The 17509-nt window shown below is 44.0% G+C and overlaps 6 protein-coding genes across 6 annotated transcripts, besides 3 other annotated features; 3 read left to right on the top strand and 3 right to left on the bottom strand.

The window, feature by feature from the left end:
• Positions 1-52: 52 nt before the first annotated feature.
• Positions 53-145: a repeat region.
• A 65-nt stretch (positions 146-210) lies between these two features.
• Positions 211-271: a repeat region.
• Positions 272-817: 546 nt separating this feature from the next.
• FPSE_08865 (uncharacterized protein) lies at positions 818-1921 on the top strand (the record flags this gene model as incomplete). Its single annotated transcript, XM_009261983.1, has 1 exon — positions 818-1921. One exon carries the CDS (start codon positions 818-820, stop codon positions 1919-1921), a length of 1104 nt encoding a protein of 367 aa, XP_009260258.1.
• Positions 1922-1978: 57 nt separating this feature from the next.
• FPSE_08866 (uncharacterized protein) lies at positions 1979-5193 on the bottom strand (the record flags this gene model as incomplete). Its single annotated transcript, XM_009261984.1, has 2 exons — positions 1979-4628; positions 4682-5193. 2 exons carry the CDS (start codon positions 5191-5193, stop codon positions 1979-1981), a joined length of 3162 nt encoding a protein of 1053 aa, XP_009260259.1.
• A 1185-nt stretch (positions 5194-6378) lies between these two features.
• Positions 6379-8180, bottom strand: FPSE_08867 (uncharacterized protein; the record flags this gene model as incomplete). The annotated part of the gene is made up of 6 exons (XM_009261985.1): positions 6379-6541; positions 6596-6759; positions 6818-6928; positions 6975-7295; positions 7352-7890; positions 7949-8180. The coding sequence occupies 6 exons, from the start codon at positions 8178-8180 to the stop codon at positions 6379-6381; spliced, it is 1530 nt and encodes a 509-aa protein (XP_009260260.1).
• Positions 8181-9230: 1050 nt separating this feature from the next.
• Positions 9231-10595, top strand: FPSE_08868 (uncharacterized protein; the record flags this gene model as incomplete). The annotated part of the gene is made up of 1 exon (XM_009261986.1): positions 9231-10595. One exon carries the CDS (start codon positions 9231-9233, stop codon positions 10593-10595), a length of 1365 nt encoding a protein of 454 aa, XP_009260261.1.
• A 979-nt stretch (positions 10596-11574) lies between these two features.
• Positions 11575-13024, top strand: FPSE_08869 (uncharacterized protein; the record flags this gene model as incomplete). Its single annotated transcript, XM_009261987.1, has 4 exons — positions 11575-11732; positions 11786-11901; positions 11957-12214; positions 12273-13024. The coding sequence occupies 4 exons, from the start codon at positions 11575-11577 to the stop codon at positions 13022-13024; spliced, it is 1284 nt and encodes a 427-aa protein (XP_009260262.1).
• Positions 13025-13192: 168 nt separating this feature from the next.
• Positions 13193-14892, bottom strand: FPSE_08870 (uncharacterized protein; the record flags this gene model as incomplete). The annotated part of the gene is made up of 8 exons (XM_009261988.1): positions 13193-13238; positions 13283-13298; positions 13349-13468; positions 13625-13658; positions 13713-13761; positions 13924-14319; positions 14424-14536; positions 14851-14892. The coding sequence occupies 8 exons, from the start codon at positions 14890-14892 to the stop codon at positions 13193-13195; spliced, it is 816 nt and encodes a 271-aa protein (XP_009260263.1).
• A 2531-nt stretch (positions 14893-17423) lies between these two features.
• Positions 17424-17509: a repeat region.

The raw sequence follows: 17509 nt of genomic DNA on the forward strand, positions 1-17509 counted from the left end.
ATATATAGTAAGACTAGATATAATATAAGAACTTATTAAAAGGCTTTAAAGGTATTTAAAGAAAAATATAATAAGTAATTTTAATTAATTAAATAAATTATAAAAATCTTATTATTTAAATAATATAAAAAGTTAAGAATTTTAAGTAGCTTACTTATTTAAGTAGCTTACTTATTAAATATATTAATAAAGAGCTAGTAATTCCTAAGCTTATTTCTATAAAATAAGATATATATATAAAATAACTTATTTTTAGCTTAATTTAATTATTCTTAATTGCTTAAGTAATTAAATCGGTTATATATAGAATTAATAAGTATCTATCTCTTAAAACAGTGCTATTACATTACTCTGCAAAACCCGGAGCTAAACAATAAGACTTACTCCTCCTCTCTTTAATAACATTTATTATTCGATCTGTGTTATTACTATGAAACTATATACAGAATTCGCATCTAGGGCTTTGCTTAATGTTATACCCCTGGAACTTCTTCAGCGTATATTTCATTTCTTGGTACACGACAAGGAGCAAGATACACCACCAACTAGTCATGTTGACGACATCAGATCTCTCCGTCTAACGTGCCGCCGTTTCTGTTATTTGGCTTCACCGCTGCTGATTCCCGAAATCACCGTTTCGATGACGACGGCGTCACTGGAGCGTCTGAAACATATTTCCAATCACAAAACAATCAGTTCTGGAGTACGTAGCGTTCATGTTAAGCTCATGTACTACGATCGTTATATGGCAGCCGACATAAGATATTTCGTACATTTTCATTTCCATGCTATGACTCGCCATATCGTAGTTGCAGGCATGGCCAATTCAGTGCCAAACTTGCCGATTGGACTATCGTACGTTGTACCATCTTGGTTTGACGACAAGGTATTTAAACTCGGCGAGGACATGAAACTTGCTTGGGAGCCAATCAACGCGAAATTCCAAGATGATCCGGAAAAGGAGTCAAAAGAAACAATTGAGTATCGCGATATCCTTCGAGATGCTTATCGCGAGTATCAGCTTTTGTTTAAAGAAAAAGAAAAGATGCATGAGAATGGGACATTCCTCTCCAGCATTGCATCCGCCATGGCGGAAAACCCTTTTGCGAACAAACTAGAGATTACAGATGTAGTTAATCGGAAGGAGGATGTCTACCTCATTGAAAGAGACTATCGTACCTCTGTGCGAGCAGTCATGCTGGCGCCTCATACCTGGTTCCATGCTTCCAATAACCCTAATTTCGTATCACCAGTCGAGTTCTTACACAAGCTTCCAGCGGAGATACACAAAGCAGGTACAACACTACAAGAGCTGAGCATTCAATGCTCTGAACCCCGTAATAGCGCCAAGCTCCGCATGTCTCCATCTGAGAAAACTTCACTTATTGAATCCATTCAGAATTTGAAATCGCTTACCTTTAACGGGATTGGGGAGACGAACGGAGGAGCCTGGTTTTTCGGCCGTCAACCAGATTCGAGAGATATCGCTCTTGATTTTATATCAACCCTACTCCAGCCATCTGGCCTCGACCATCTCACACTTGTATTTTCTAAATTCGCACCAGTTTCATGCAGTGTGAGTGAAGTTATGAAGGGAGCACATCATGAAGGCCTGAAACAACTGTGTCTTTCTGGTGCTACATGGCACCCGGGAGAATTGGGACAATATCTGGTCCATATTAAAGGTCCATGTGATGTTACCTTGAAATCGGTGGTATTACTGAGTGGAAAGTGGGAAGAAGAAGTTGATAACTTACGGAGCCTATCGACAGTCTCGATTCAAATCACTGATCTCTCAGGTGCTGAGTTTGATGACCAGCAGTTCCGCGTGCTGTGGGCTCCTGAGGGGGAGATAGCACTCAACAGGTATCTTCAGAGAGCAACTTCGGTCAACCCTTTCACAAACAAGAACATCGAATAGATAGCAAAGAGGTCAAAAAATAGCATAAAATGTTAACCGAAACAGGTTTATTCATTACTAAAAGAAACAAGTCTGGAAGCTCCAAGCATCTGTCACCACATCCACACCTAGTAAATCACCCACATGCCCAAAAACTTGAATGGCAATGTCGTGAAGCATATGTACCCTGTCGTGGAAGCAGTATTTCACAAGCATCAAGCTAGGTTTAAGCAATCTGTCACCAGTCCCATCGGCAAGAAACACAACCAGCGGCTCGTCCATATCATTGAAAGCTGCAAAAGACATGGCGCTGTAAATAAAACGCGATTTAATGTCATAAAGCACTCTCAGACCAAGATCATCACAAACACTCCGAGCTTGCGGGTTCTGCAAGATGGCTGGGTTTGCGACTGCCAGTACCTTTTCGCTGTAGGTGTTCCTACTTGTAAGACGTTGGAGCTGTGTACGTCCGCTCAAATGTAAAGATGAAGCAAGAGAGTGACCGACGTAGTCAAACGCAGTACCACAGTTTGTATCAATTGCCGCAACTGCACGTACGAACCGTCGGACGGTTGTAGGGCAAATATGAGGCATTGTGATGAAATGAACCCAATCTCCTTCAGGAGCGAGGTGAAACTCTTGGACCAGCCATCGTGGCGGATACTCCAAGAGTGTGATGATGCTGTCTTGATTGAAATGCGTTGGCACTTTGTGTTCTGCAAGGAGTTCGCGCAACATTCGAGCATTACCCAAGCAGTAGTTCCAGATGGTGGCCAAGTCAGCGGTGGTGTAGGTCTTCTCAAAGAGCCACGTTTCTAACACAGCTCGAGGGTCCACAGTTCCAGCCAGGGCTTCGAATTGCTTGCCATGGTTGGGGCAGTAGCTGATGACTTCTCCAGAAACCATGATTCCAAACACTTTGTGGTGACTGAGCGTGATGCCTTGCACTACAGGAGTATTTGAACTGGCATCTTGAACACCTGGCGGCCCTAGACGGAGCCCATCAGCGATGAAGCCGAGATCCAATGCACCATCAACATGAATGTAAGATGGGACTACCTCAATCTGAGCTAGTGTTTGTGCGAGCAACACAATATCGTCCTGACCTCCAACAAAGGTGGTACCTCTATTGGCAAAGAGAATCATCTGATACTGCTCTCCATGGGCATCACAGTCGGCTTTGTCGGACAGAACTTGCTGTCTGAGTGCATTCGGAATCATGCGACCATATGCATCAGCCGGAATCTCGGCAAAGCGAGTTACTCTACCTGGCATCCAGCGACGAGTCCATGTATCACAATCCTTGACAGTCTTCTTGACGCTGTAATGCGAAGCAGAAGAGAAATACACAAACGCATCCGGGTACTGGATAAGACCAGTATGAAGTCCAATTCGGTTGCCCATGGTGCTGCCTGTAGTGAAACAGGCACTAAACGACTCCTGAGACTTTTCAGTCAAGAGGCCCAATGCTTGCTTTCGCTGCTGCAAAATCTTGGAAGCTTCGCGTTTGGCCCATCCCTCAGGAATTCGGACTCCTAAAAAGTGTCCAATGACAGGACCTAGAGCTGAGTACGGAGCTTGATTCAGGGGATAGCCACACGAATACCGAGCCGCAATCTTGAAGCTCTGGACTGTCTGCCATAGCCTCTCCACCACCCCATCGGGAAGAAAGTAGCGCGTTGTTGGTGAATGAAGTACGATCTTAGCTGCTGATTTGGACAAAAGAAGCTCATCATGAGACCCAAGGACGCGTAATAAAGACCTGATGTTCTCACCACTGATGCTGGGCTGCATAGTGATAAGGTAACCATCAGATCGGACTGCTTTGGCTCCGAGATCTACCAAGTCACTGAAACGACCGGCTGAGACTTGAACGACCAGATCTAATGAAGTGGGGGGAGCATAGAAGTGGATGCCCAAGGACCTCAGTTCATTCATCAGTCTCAGTTTCCTGATGAAACAACCTTCATAAATCTCTTGAAACCCTCTGTTTCCAAAACGAAGCTCTTGAAGGCAGAGCATAAGAGGGCCAATCGAGTCTCTCGACCCAGAAAGCGTTCCATCGGTACCCCTGACATATTCGACACGAGTTGGGGTTTGATTGCCGAGTAGTTTGGGCTTGAGTGCAACAACAGGAGGTGGGTGGACATAGGCATTTGAACCTCCAGCAACGATAGTGCTCGCAATGATCTCCCCATTGACGAGACAGCCGCGCTCACCAGGCTTGGCGTGGTGGAGACGAAGACGAGGTATCCCGAGAAGTCGGCGAAAATCTTCGCCGACTGTTGTCAAGAAGTCGAACACCCGGGAAGCATCCAGATGGAGTATGAGTGGGAAGTTACGAGAAAGCTTGTCAATCATGGAAATATCATCCACATCTCCACTCATGTTGGCCAAAGTGGCGGCAAAGATGATAGGCCTTTCCCCGTTGGAAGTGAGGCGACGAATAGTATCCATCAGTGTATTTGAGTCATTCAAAGACACTCGATGCCACTCAAGACCGAATATATGGGACGCAGCCTCTGCAATCTCGCTTTCCAGATGGTCGATCAAGAGGATAGGCTCTTGTTTTGGATAGTGGGAATAAAGCTCCTGTTTAAGAGCTCGAATGCCATAGTAGTTGCCTTCACTCCAGTTGGTGATATAGCCGGAGGCATCTGCATCCTGAACCCTTTTGCCTTTGGCGAGAATTGCGACTCTTTCAAATGTTTTAAAGTGAAAGGGCCAGCTAGGCACAAGTTAGTTCCTAGTAGATGTCGAAATAACAATACTGCAACTCACCTTGAATCAGTTTCGTCAGGCATGTTCAAGTTATTGTTGTGCCATGGAAGCCCAACATCGCGGAGGATATCGGCAGTCTCCATCCACAGCTTGTCAAAGAAAGGATCGAAAGGAGATGGCTTTGAGAGACTCCATTGCTGGTAAAGATGATCGACTTGGGCAAGTACTCGGTCAAGTTCTTTGCTGGGTTCTCTCCATTTGGTTATGACTGGCTCGTCAATCCACTGTGATCTCCCATGAAGAAATGACTCTTTCATATTGCATAGCGGGCTAGACTCGGCAATAGACTGAGCTTCATCACGGACCTCATGTTGGCCAACATGGGATTCAAGTGGGTTGATGTTAGGAGATTGACGCTTTCCTGGTGGAGATAGCCGTCCATTCCCATCACGATTGATATGGAGCTTCTGTAGCATCCATACAATACTTGGATCGGGATTCCCATGTTGAGCCCTCGTTGAAGATGTCGGAACGTGATAACTAGAAAAGTCGGAATCATAGAAAGATGGCATATTGACTGATAGTAGTGTTTAGTTTGTCTTGACTCATCTTACATGTCTTGTCTTCTTCTTTATAGTCATGTCACGATATAGCAAAGTCACGATGGAGACCTGGGGTATTCTCTTTCCTACAGGCCCCAGGAGAGGGGATGTCCGCGTCTGCAGGAAGACTTGCCGCTCGAGCCGAGATCGTCGGATAGGATTCAAACTCAAATCCAGATCTAGTAAGACTGCCGTGGTTGTGATGACGTGGAATTATCAAAGAGCCGTTTATACCGTTTTCGTATAACTCGATTAGTTCCCGCATGTTCATGTGCGTTAATCATGAAACGTCGCCCCTGTGACCTTCTGCACAGACGATGACCCACAGCCGGGTATAACTGCCGACCCCTGACTTGGTCGTTACTATGTACTGATACTTTGGTTTGAAGTGCCGTTCTTTTGAGACATACTATATCATACTTACGTAAGTCGCCTATATGCGTGGACCGAATTCTGAGGATATGAATGAAGAACAGTCTGAGAGTTCCCGCGGGATATGCATGTAAGGCCTTATGACATGAGGACGCTCAGTTGAATAGTTATAGGTCATAAATTTAAATGATTAAAATTGTATTGTGGAAAGGGCGGTCAAAGAACCTGTCTTAGCCTGTAAGCAAATCTTGAAACTAATGATGAGTAGTGAGTCATGATGAGTTTGGTTTGTGAACTTACACCAAAGTCTCACGGTACGATGATGAGTAGCATTAGGTGTAGTTCAACGAAGGAATCTATTGCACCATACTCATAGTGGCAGGTTTATGCAGCATCCGTGGCCCAGCAGTATTAACCCTAGATATCAAATCATACAGTGAAGGTCTCGGTCCTTCAACTTTCGTGGAGATTCACAACGGAAAACATCATAACTCCGATGCTTACAAAAGATTTCAGTCTCGTCGCTTGGGCCAAATACAATGTAATCAATTTCTCAATTTGAAGATCCATTGTGACAGGGATTGAGCTCTGTATACACCATGAATAGGTCTCATGATTCTTTCCCCGTAGCAAAACCAAGGCTAGAAGTAATCCTACTCTGACCATTCCTACAGCCTTTATCTTTCTCTTGGAAGATACGCATTGTTGCACTCTAATGAAACGTCCTTAACTATTTCTAACTAGTGGCATTGCGTAATCAATCACCAAGAATGAGCCTGTAGATCAACCCCGGACCTCAAGGGTTTTGGCATCCGCTGGATTGTACGACGAAAAGTAATCGTCCAAAATCATATCATAATCGGTGAGCTCATGAGTGTTGCTCTTAAGATCAGGATAATGACGGAAGATCTGGGCGATTGTAACATAGATCTCATCATACGCAAGACTAAGGGACAGTTAGTGAAAGAGTATCATTGGAAAGGTTGACATAGCCACTTACTTCATACCAACACATGCTCTGCTACCTTTGCCAAACGGTACAAAAGCTTTGTGAAGACGCTGAGGGTCTGATGCGTTGACCCATCTGTCTGGATCGAACTTGGCTGGCTCGGGGAAGTATTCCTCATTCCGATGGATTAACCAAGAGCTCATGGAAACAACGGACTAGGAAGGAAATGTTCAGATTCATGAATTCCATAAAATATAAGATTGCAATGCTTACTCCGGGTGGGAGATCATAACCATGAAAATTGGCACCTCCTAGAGGAACGGTTCGAGGAAGTCTTCCGGCTACACCGAATGATAGTCTCAGGCCTTCATTGATTATACCAGTCTAGAGCAGTTAGCAGCTGATTACTCAAATTTCTTGAACTGCTTACCAGGTATGGCAGCTTTTCCAGAATCTGGAATCTCATGACTTGATTTTCATCAGGGAAAGTAGCTTTGAGTTCCGCATGAAGCTTGGCATATACATTTCGGTCCGCGAAAACATAACGGCAGATAGTGGTCATGGCGTTACCAGTTGTATCAGCCGCGGCAGTGAGTACAGTGTAAGCTTCATCTTCAAGATGAGCTGCAGCAGCTGGCTTTCGACGGTCATCAGGAGTCATGAGAGCTGAGAAGATGGTTGCCCTGCCATTGAGTTCAACAGATCCTACATCGAGTTGTTTCTCAATGTTCCTCAACTTGTCGTTGCATTGCTTGTAACAATACAATTAGCGGCGTTACCATGGGTTTAATTGAGCATTGGACTTACCCGTTGCATGTCAATAACGTTAGTCATTGGCGCACTGACGATACGAACAAGTGACTCGGGGATGGTCCTCAAGACAGTCTTAAGCCATGGAGCTTGGCGAAAGATCCAAGCAGCTGGACCGAGGCGCAAAACAAGCATAAAGAAGTCATAGCCAAAGTCAGGCGTGTCCAACAAGCCATAGCTTTCACCAAAAGCATACTCAGTGATGACGTCAATGGACACGGCTCGCAGAGCGTGATGGAGGTCCATTGGCTTGCCAGTTGCGATGGTCCTGTCGATAGCTTTGCACACCTTGCGTGCCTTGTCTTGGACAATGTCCTCGAGGTCAATTACAATCTTTCGCGAGAAGAAGGAATTGAGACCAGTTCGACGCTGGCGATGCAATTCATTTGAGGGTGTTGTGAAGGAAGAGTTTTCGTTTCCGAAAGCACCATAGAAGTTTGCACACTTGGCGTAACGACTTCCTACGTAGTAGATCTTGTCATAGTTCTCAAGGTCGCTCAGGTGAACCTCATCAGGTGTGATGCGAACAATAGGGCCTGGTACATATGTGAGTCAGCATATCTATCAATAAACCCAATCTCATTCAAAACTAACCATATTTCTCATGTAGTTTCTCAATTTGAAGATAAAAACGACTTCCACCCACAAAGCTGTAGTAGGTTTGATAGAGCCATGTAATAGCTGCTAGCCTCGGTCCAGGGACCTTGGCTAGGGGATGGAAGTAAAGTCTGTAGATGATGATAGAAAAGAATGCTGCTGGGATAGCAAGACATGTCGCTTGGAACAGTGTCAAAGACATGTTTGAAGCTAGAATTCCGGTTGACATGGTGAATAATGTGAAGCTTGGTTGGTGAATCGTGCAAGTTGACTATGTTTCCAAGGGACGTAAGGCAGACTTCTGAAGTGTACTCTGAGATTCTTATGAACTAAGCAAAACGGATTTTGTAGACTGTACCATACGATAGATGCAGAACTTTCATATTCTTCACTGGTAAGCATACGTATAGCACTCACGTTCCTCTTTGTCATGACTTCAATACCCCTGTAGAAGGATTAATTACTGAATTCCGCAACTTCTGGAGTTTTTTGCCAAGACATCCGGCTTGAGAGAGCTGTTTCACGACCCTTGTTACCACTAGAGCCACTCTCTTGCCGCAGAGCCTCCCCATGTTACGCAGGGGGCGGAGGCTATAACCTCGTACGTTTAGAGTTTGGTCAAAGTTCACAAGAGAAAAGAACATCATGACTCCGATGGCTGCACGATATTTCCGCCCTCATCGGCTGTAACCTCACAATGTAACGTCGGATATAATAAGCCGTTTCTGTAAGCTAAAATATCATCGTGAAGGTTGAAATGAAAGGGACAATGATGTGATATTGGGAACTACCGACAGATCTAGTTCTCTCCTCCTTGTTTTACTCTACTCTACATGTGAGACAGTCCGAAAACAGACTGAAAAGGATGACGGCAAAAGAGTCATCGTACAAATCCCCGTGTAAACCTTATGTCAGGATAAGGGCAATAGTCTCATGCAAGCATCGGAGTCATGATGTTTTTCGTCATGAACCTATACGAAAGTTAAGGAAGGACCGTGGGACAGTCTGAGCAAGATGGACACGCCAGCAAAACACAAGAGAGTAAAATTTGAGGGATGTATCTGTACCAAAGTCTATAACTCCACAGTTGAGAGTCCGGATCTCCTTCCATAACATACATGCAACCCGTGTTACCAATAAATACGCTCAGACAAGTATATGAAGATCTTTACGCAACTTGATGCCGAAATTTGACGGCTATAAGAAAAGGTCAACTTCATCACATCAATCTCTTGAACTCATCTTACATCTCATCTCAGTATACGCCACTATCACAATCATGTCTTCCATCATAGAATTCGACTCGACTCTCAAGGACCTATACGCCCTTAGTCCTGGCGATGATGCCAAAATCCACCTCTGCTACACTATACCAACAGTACAGGTGCAGATGACGAATAATATTCCCATCTGTAAAAAGTACGCTTACCAAGACCCTCTTTCTCACAAGGATAGAGGCGTCCAGGCCCGTATCTTTTCCCAAGTTGTGCCTCAGCTTTTTGGCATGATTGCAGGCAAGATGAACCTCATCATGTTCGATCTGGACGGACAGAGCACAGGCGATGTAGATCTGAAGCCTCGCACAGACACACAAAAGGTCATGCAGCAGATCTGTGAGCATCAGCGGCCTACAGTTACCTACGTGCACAGTCCTTCAGATGTCAAGATCCCTGAGGGTGCCAAACTGGGTCTGGCCAATCCTATGGACTGCCTCGAGCATCTTCCTGCCGCGGTTCCATTCGAATCTCACTACCGGGCACTCTCTAAGCGAGAACTGGTGTTTTCAGGCTTACCTACGCCACCGTCGATGGTGATCGACACTTGCCTCGATCCGAGGCAGGTTCTTGATTCGCAAATTCGGGCTCAAGAAGTCACCCGAATGCTTTCTTTCGTCGAGGAAAAGAACCTTCCATTTGTGGTCAAGCTTCCCCAGGCGCTTTCCGGCCAGGGAACTTTCCTTGTTCGGAGCGAGTCCGATAGGTCGACAAGCTTGGGGGTTCTGAGACAAGAAGTGGACCGTATGCTTGTTCAACTCAACGACTCTAATAGTCATCTACATCCTACAAGCATTGTCGTACAGGAGATTGTTCCTGGCTCCGCTCTCGCGATTTCCTTGTTTGTGCCCAAAAACGGGGAACCGATCCTAACCTCTTGCTGCGATCAATTCGTATCGGAGGACGGCCATTGGGATGGTGGACATATCGACTATTCTCAGCAATCTCACCTCAAGGCTCATTATCTGCCTATTGCCAAAAAGATCGCCGCTTACTTGAACCGTCTTGGATATTATGGCCCGGTAGGGGCGGACATCATGACTGATGCCCAAGGCAACCACTTGGTGATTGATCTCAACACTCGTGTCACGGGCTCTCACCCATTGGGATTCCTCAAGGGATTTTTCAGCGTCACGCGAGGTTTCAACGACGCTGCCGTGTTTTTCCCACTATTCATCAATTTGAGTTTGGACCGTTTTCGCGAGATATTCAATGCCGAGTTAGACGAGGGAAGGATCGTTATTGCAGGTTGGTGTCATGAAGAAGGGTTGCAGAGTAGTGTTACAACCATCATTGTTGCGGGGGAGGATCAGGAACGCCTGGGGGGACTTGCACAGAGGATCAAGGCATACGCCACTCTTGGACATTGACCAATGTTATTGCATATGAGGTTACATTAGTTGCCGCTCATAGAGATCTAGTCTAGTTTAGTTCATTACAAGAATGGTTCCAAGACATGATCAGACTTAGATCTTCCATCCGTGCCAATTAGACTCTTCTCGTGCCGTAGTTAATATGCAGAGCCCTTTGTAATGGGGATCGAACCCACGAGCTTCGGGAGAACCTCGGTTAGTTAGCTAGCCCCTATCGAGGGGGCTTACCTGCAAATTCTGCACTCCGCAGAATAAGACGGTAAGCTTTAGTCTTGCAACAATAGAGGACCTACCTTCTCTGCATCAACGGATCTACCTAGCTGAGTCATTGGACCTCTCACACCCTTGTTCAATATCGGGAATTTGCCGACCGGCATCTTGATCCGGTGTGACGGCCCGTTGCTTGGCATTGAGCCCTGTCAAGTTAATTGTTGCGTGCATAACATAAGTACTATCCGCCGCACTAAGTCAAATGTAGCAAGGTAAGGATGAGTCATAATTGATCGTGCCTGATTTGGATTCTTGTGTAATGACGCTGGGGTTGTAATACTCCGTATGTGTAGGTACATAATTTCTCCTGACGAATAAGACCCTAATAATGTCTCATTTTCATGGAACCATGCGGGGAAAGGGTTGAACAAACATAGGCGGTTGGGAATATCTCGTAAATGTATTGGTTGCTGTGTATTACTAGGAGTACGTACCCCTTCATCTAGACTAGGATGTTTTGTTGGTTGTTGGTTGTTGTTGCGTCACGAGTACTCTCAATTTTCCTCTTCTCTTTCCTCTTCTTTCTTTTCTCTCTGTTTCAACTCTCTTTACCCATCCTCCAATACCTTTCTTCCTTCCTACCTACCTATCGGCCAATACCAAAGTTGCACCTTATCTTTTACAATCTCATAGAGACATTGCTAAGCAAAAGCGCCATACAATATCTCATTGCAATTTTTACCGCATCCCGGTTGACCAACTTGGCATGGTGTCTCCTTCAACTACCAAATCATCTCAAGGTCCTCCAGAGGTCCCAACATCAATTGAATCAGACAATTATCAAGATGCCGTCCAGCCAAAGTCAGAGGGCTTTGATGCCTGGATGCAAGTTGTGGGAGCTTTTCTCATTTACACTGCGACATGGTGAGCTCATATTATTCACCGCTCTTAATATGTTCCAATACTTACTGGTGAAGGGGTCTCTTGAGTGCTTACGGCTCTTATGAAAAGTACTACGAGACAGTCATGCTAGTTTCTACACCCTCGACCAACATTGCTTGGGTCGGAACCCTCCAAAGTGTCATCCTTATTTGTAAGTCACACAACACAACCAGAGTCACCGTCTGTCGCTGACAATGAATTACAAGTGGGAGGCGTTGTCACTGGTCCAATCTATGATCGAGGATATTTCAGAGAGCTTCTCATCGTTGGAACTCTCATCACAGTATTCGGCGTTATGATGCTTAGTTTGGCCCACAGCTATTATCAGGTCCTCCTCGCCCAAGGTATCTGCGTCGGCATTGGAAGTGCAATCCTCTATGTACCAAGTATCTCTATGGTTGCTTCCAGGTTTGAACGACGACGTGCTTTGGCCGTATTTTTTGCGACTTCAGGAACAGCTATTGGTACGATCAGCCCTCCCTCCAACGATAACATGTGCACAAAACTGATTCAAGCTTTTAGGAGGTATCATTTACCCTATCATCTTTACCAATCTCCAGCCAACGATTGGATTCGCGTGGACTACACGTGTCCTCGGCTTTGTCACCCTTGCTGAGCTTATCGGAGCGTTAGCCATCATGCTACCCGCCACCAGGGGCAAACTTTCACACAAAGTGCGCTCTCTTCTAGACCCAACCGCTTTCCATGATCCCGCCTTTATGGCGTTTTGCCTCGCCTTATTCCTCATGTGGATTGCATACTGGGTGCCCTTCTTCTTACTTCCACTCTATGCACAGTTCAAGGGCGGTGCAAGCTCAGAGCTGGCCTTTTATGTGCTGGTGATTGCCAATGCCTCCACTATACCTGGACGGTACATGGCGGTTCCCTTGTCCAACAGATTTGGCCCATCGATTACCATGGCTGGATTCGGATTTGCTTCCAGTGTCTTGTTCTTTGGGTGGATTGGCGTTGACACTGTTCCCTCCGTCATTTCTTGGGCTGTGCTTATCGCTGTATTCATGGGACCTCTTGCGGTCATCTACCCCATCCTTGTCCCTCGTCTCTCGCCCAACCCAGAACTTGTGGGTACGCGAATGGGAATATCATCTGCGGCGGCTGCGCTTGGGACCTTGATCGGATTTCCTGTTACATCCGCCTTGAATGATATCGAAGGTGGAATTTTCTGGAAGAGTCAGGTTTTTAATGGTTGTTGTATGTTGGCAGGATCTGTACTGATGGTCTATGTCCACTTTAAGTCAACCAAATCACTCTGAAGGATTGAGGTGTCGCTGTAGCTCACAGCAACACCTTTGAGCAGTCGTTATTTATATGTACTTCTAGAAGACAATAAACTTTTCTGCTCAATTACTTCGCCTCTGTTATTTATAGGCAGCTATCACTAACCGCTTAGTTTTCACCCTTCGGTCGGCTCTTGTATGCACTCAAGATAAATCCTGCACCCACAGCCATTGCACAAGCTCCCCAAACCTGCATGTAAAGGTATCTACCATTACCATGTTCAATCAGCTTACCTGCAATTGGCGGGCCCTTCAATGCAGCAAATGAGCCCATAGTCAGAATCATTCCCATCCGCGTACCCATCTTACTATGATCGATTGTTAAAGTTGGGAGGCCAGCCATGCCCACAGTCTGTATGCCACCGCATACAAATCCAAATAAGCTCACAAAGACGAAAACACTTGATAGGTTCTTGACCCCTAGCCATCCAATGTAAAGTACAACGGCCGAAAGCATTAGTGGAATTAAAGTCCGGAAAGGACCAAGATATACTTCCGAGATAATAGACGGTATGATTCGTCCCGGGCAACTTAGAGCATTGAGTGTAAGTAGTATGGTCAATGAAGTCTCATTACTGATGCCGACCACGGATGCCGCGTAATGATTTATCTAGTCTTTGTCAGTAAGCAGCTTTGACGTAGATAATGCAGGCTGTTAACTCACGTAGCTAGGACCGATGAATACAGACCAAAGTATGAGAAATGACCCACAACTAAAAAGAACAAAAGGCATCTCTCTAAAGGCAGCAAATTCGAAGACTGGGCCACTTTTCCGAGGTAAGAGAAGCTCCTTGGCCAAAGCAACCACTATGATAGCGTTGAATAGAATTACAAATGCCATGCAGCGAATAGTCTATGGAAATCCGTGGACATACATCACTTGCTGAGCGATGATGGGAAAGATTATCCCACCAGTAGCTGAACCACTTGTGACGACTGCGATGGCAAAAGCCCGCTTCTTAGTAAAGTATGTTGACACGCAAGCCATGACAGGGCAGTATGCCAAACCAGCTCCAATTCCGCTGCATACTCCTTGAGCAAGGAAGAGGTGCCAGTACTCCGTACTTATCGACGCCATGAATAGTCCGAGTAGCTGAAGGAATGAACCGATAATCAGAAGGTGACGAAAGTATCCAGCGTCGAAAAGACGACCGGAAATCGTACTAAGGGCAAAGAGAAAAAAGAGATGAATGCTTCCTATCCAAGATGTTGACGATAAGCTAAAGCCAAGCTCTTGATGGTAGTATTGCTCAAATATTCCAAAGCTGTAACTGTATCCAAATGTATTAAACACTTCCAGACTACAAGTTACCCTGTAAGTATTATGAAACCTTGTTTATATGTGCATATACACATGGGAGGAAATAGAACTTACTGCGCTACCAAGACTTGTATCCAACCATGACCTCCATCTGGCGGTACAGGCAAAGCAATTGCGGCACTTTGCACCGCCTCCGCTGGAGATTCGGATTCCTTCTTGTTCTCAGACTTCAACACCATCGTCATAATTTAGTAATGCACTCAGGAGCGACTGAAACAAGAAAGTCAATAAGCGGTGGAGAAATCGTAAGCGAGTAAATTAAAGGATAATGAGCAAGGACAAGCAAGACCCCTTCTATCATCATTTTGGAGTCATACCAGGTTAATAAGGTTCTTCCTATTACGAAAAAGAACTTGTCTTGACCCCACGCTTGTATATGCAAAGAATCCTTTTAACTTTATCAGTCAATCCGGTTGTTATTTGAGTTTTAGCTGAGTCAGTGCATAGCTTGACTTGTGTGGTTTATCCTGGGCTTACTTACCTTGGTGACGAATCTGAAGCAGGGATCTGATGAATCTGTCATGGTTCTTTTGCTTCGGGGTATCAAGTATCCGTAAGCCGTTGTACATCTCCCGTTGGTCCCATGTCACACCACATGCATGCAGAGGGTGTGTGCATACAGATTATACTCTCAGAAGGGTTGCTGTCACATACATAGAAGGTGACATTGATCTACGCCGTATGTACTTGCGCTCATCACAAATCAACTTATACAATTGGTGGATCATTTGTTTTCTCTCTTCTCGCCTTGTTTTCTCACAGGGAGCAACAAGGATTGAATGTCTTGAACGAATGACTCTATCTCACTATTGCTCCACTAACCGAGGTCATCTTTCATCGGCCGCCTGTCTCTGCTGATCCAGCCGCTTTGATTCTGCCTATTTCTTATGCGCTCTTCGCAATAAGTCGGGATACTATCTTTCTGCGACCTTTAGGGATATTATGATATGATTTATAAAAATATTATCTCTAATAGAGTTATTAAATAGTCCTAAATAAAATGTCTCTGCATCTAAAGCTGCAATCTTATTAGGTGCTAGGGCCTTAATATATGCTAGTATATCTATAGTAAGCTCCTTTAGCCTAAGAAGAGGGTTTATAAATTAGAAAAAGGGTATAGAGACTCTAGGACCTAGGTGCTTTCCCTTATTATCTAAGAAGGCTTCTGCCCTTAGAATAATATAATAAGTTATTATAATATAGACTCCCTAAGTAATGGTTTCTAATAGGCAACTAATATTAACGACTAATACTTTAGGCACTAAGGGAATAGATATCTAGTCTCCTAATTTATTCTATACCTTAAGGCAATTATATTTACCGCTCTAGAGCAGATATATTATAAAAGAGCTATCCTTATATAGGCTAATACTATAACTTCTATCCTATGCGGATATATTGATAAATAGTGGTAGATATCTAGTAGCCTTTAATCTGCTAATATCAGATGTTGACTTTCTTAGAAGTGTCGTTAAAGTGGTCTTGGGAATCTCAAGTGCTTTAGCTACCAGCGCTATAAAAACGATAGAAAAATGTTAAATCTATAAGTAATAGGTTTTAAAAATTTTACGAAAGCCCAGTACTGAACTCTCTTTAGGCTACTAATAACAGTAAGTCATTGCCTTGTATCTATTATCCTTTCCTACCTGGTTTAGGCCTTGCAAATTGAGGTAAATAGGCTCATTTGGTCCTAGGGTAGAAAGATCAGGGCCTATCTAGATATATTAGAAACATTCATTCACGTACTGAATTATAGGTAATTATACCAGAATGGACTTATTATGATCTGTTTACGCAGCTATACTCTCACTATTGATCCTTCCATATCCAAGGAAATATTTACTATTGATATTTTCGATCTTAACTTTTTCATTTATAGGTAAATCGAAGAATTGGCCTACTAGACGCAGAGCATCCTACTGTAACTGAATAGGTAAGTGAGAGTCTACGATTTAAAAAAAGCCGGCTTTAACGAGAGCAGATCTGAGGTCAGATAGAAACTTTGGCTTGGTAATAGGAGACTGGGAGTAGGCGTAGTCAAGTACGGGGATTAAAGTAAAGCTGTTAGCCATGATGTCTGGTAAATTGAGAAACAGGATTGAGTAAGTTGAGTGCAATTGAAGAGAGTGAAGATGATGTGAATGCCCGTTGACGGATCTTAGGTATTATATAATCTTCCAAACCCCTGCGCTGCTAGGCCTTCAGGGTAGCATCTGTTGGTCTTGGTCGCTATTAAGACATGCTGATTATGTTGGCCTTTTAGTGTGTATCACTCAGTGATGAAGGGACTGGCCACGTGCATATCTGACCTTTAATTATTTGTCACTATTTTTTTTATATGCATTGTCATGGCTGCGACTTCCCAGCTTGGGATAAGAGAAGGGCGAAATAATAAGTGTTAGAGTTACCAAGGCAACTATAGTGGACATGTTGTCATTTCGACTCGGATGTGGTAGTGGTAACGGCAGTTATAATTTCTGAAGTGGCAGTGGCTGCGACAGTATCGGTCAGGTTTTCGGGCAGCACCAAGGTAGAGGTTCTACCTGTTGTTATTGTAACAGATTGTATTGTTGAGTCAACGGGAGTCACAGGAACCAACCTCGTTAGCATCGAATGAATAGTTTATTCCCAGGTTAATGGGGAACGAACTTGGTGATAGGAATTAATCGGCTGCCGCTATGGGGCCTCTAGAGCGCTGTAGTATCAGTGATAAAATCCACTGTCTAAACTTGGCAAGATATGTATAGGGTAGCAATCATTTATTGCAATTTCTAAACTTGGCTAACTATAAACACTTTATCCCAGGCGCAAAAAGTCACGGGCCTTTTCTAGCTATTTCTAATTTTAAGAAGTAATTAAATTCTTATGATATTAGTGGTATAAAATAGTGGAATATCCCTATTATTTATTATAAAGGTCATTAGGTCTATTAACTAATTCGCTTAGTATGTTCTTAGTATAATACTAATATATATATAAGCTATTAACCTTTTTAGAAGTAAGCTTTTAATTATTTAAAAAAACCAGTATTTTACTTATCGCATTAAGCTATACTATTAATATATATAACTTTAATAAATAATCAGTTAGTTAATATAATTATATTTTATTTATTTGCTATAGATAATATAATATTAAAT

This window comes from Fusarium pseudograminearum, chromosome 4 (assembly GCF_000303195.2).
Source record: "Fusarium pseudograminearum CS3096 chromosome 4, whole genome shotgun sequence".
Classification (NCBI taxonomy): Eukaryota; Fungi; Ascomycota; class Sordariomycetes; order Hypocreales; family Nectriaceae; genus Fusarium; species Fusarium pseudograminearum.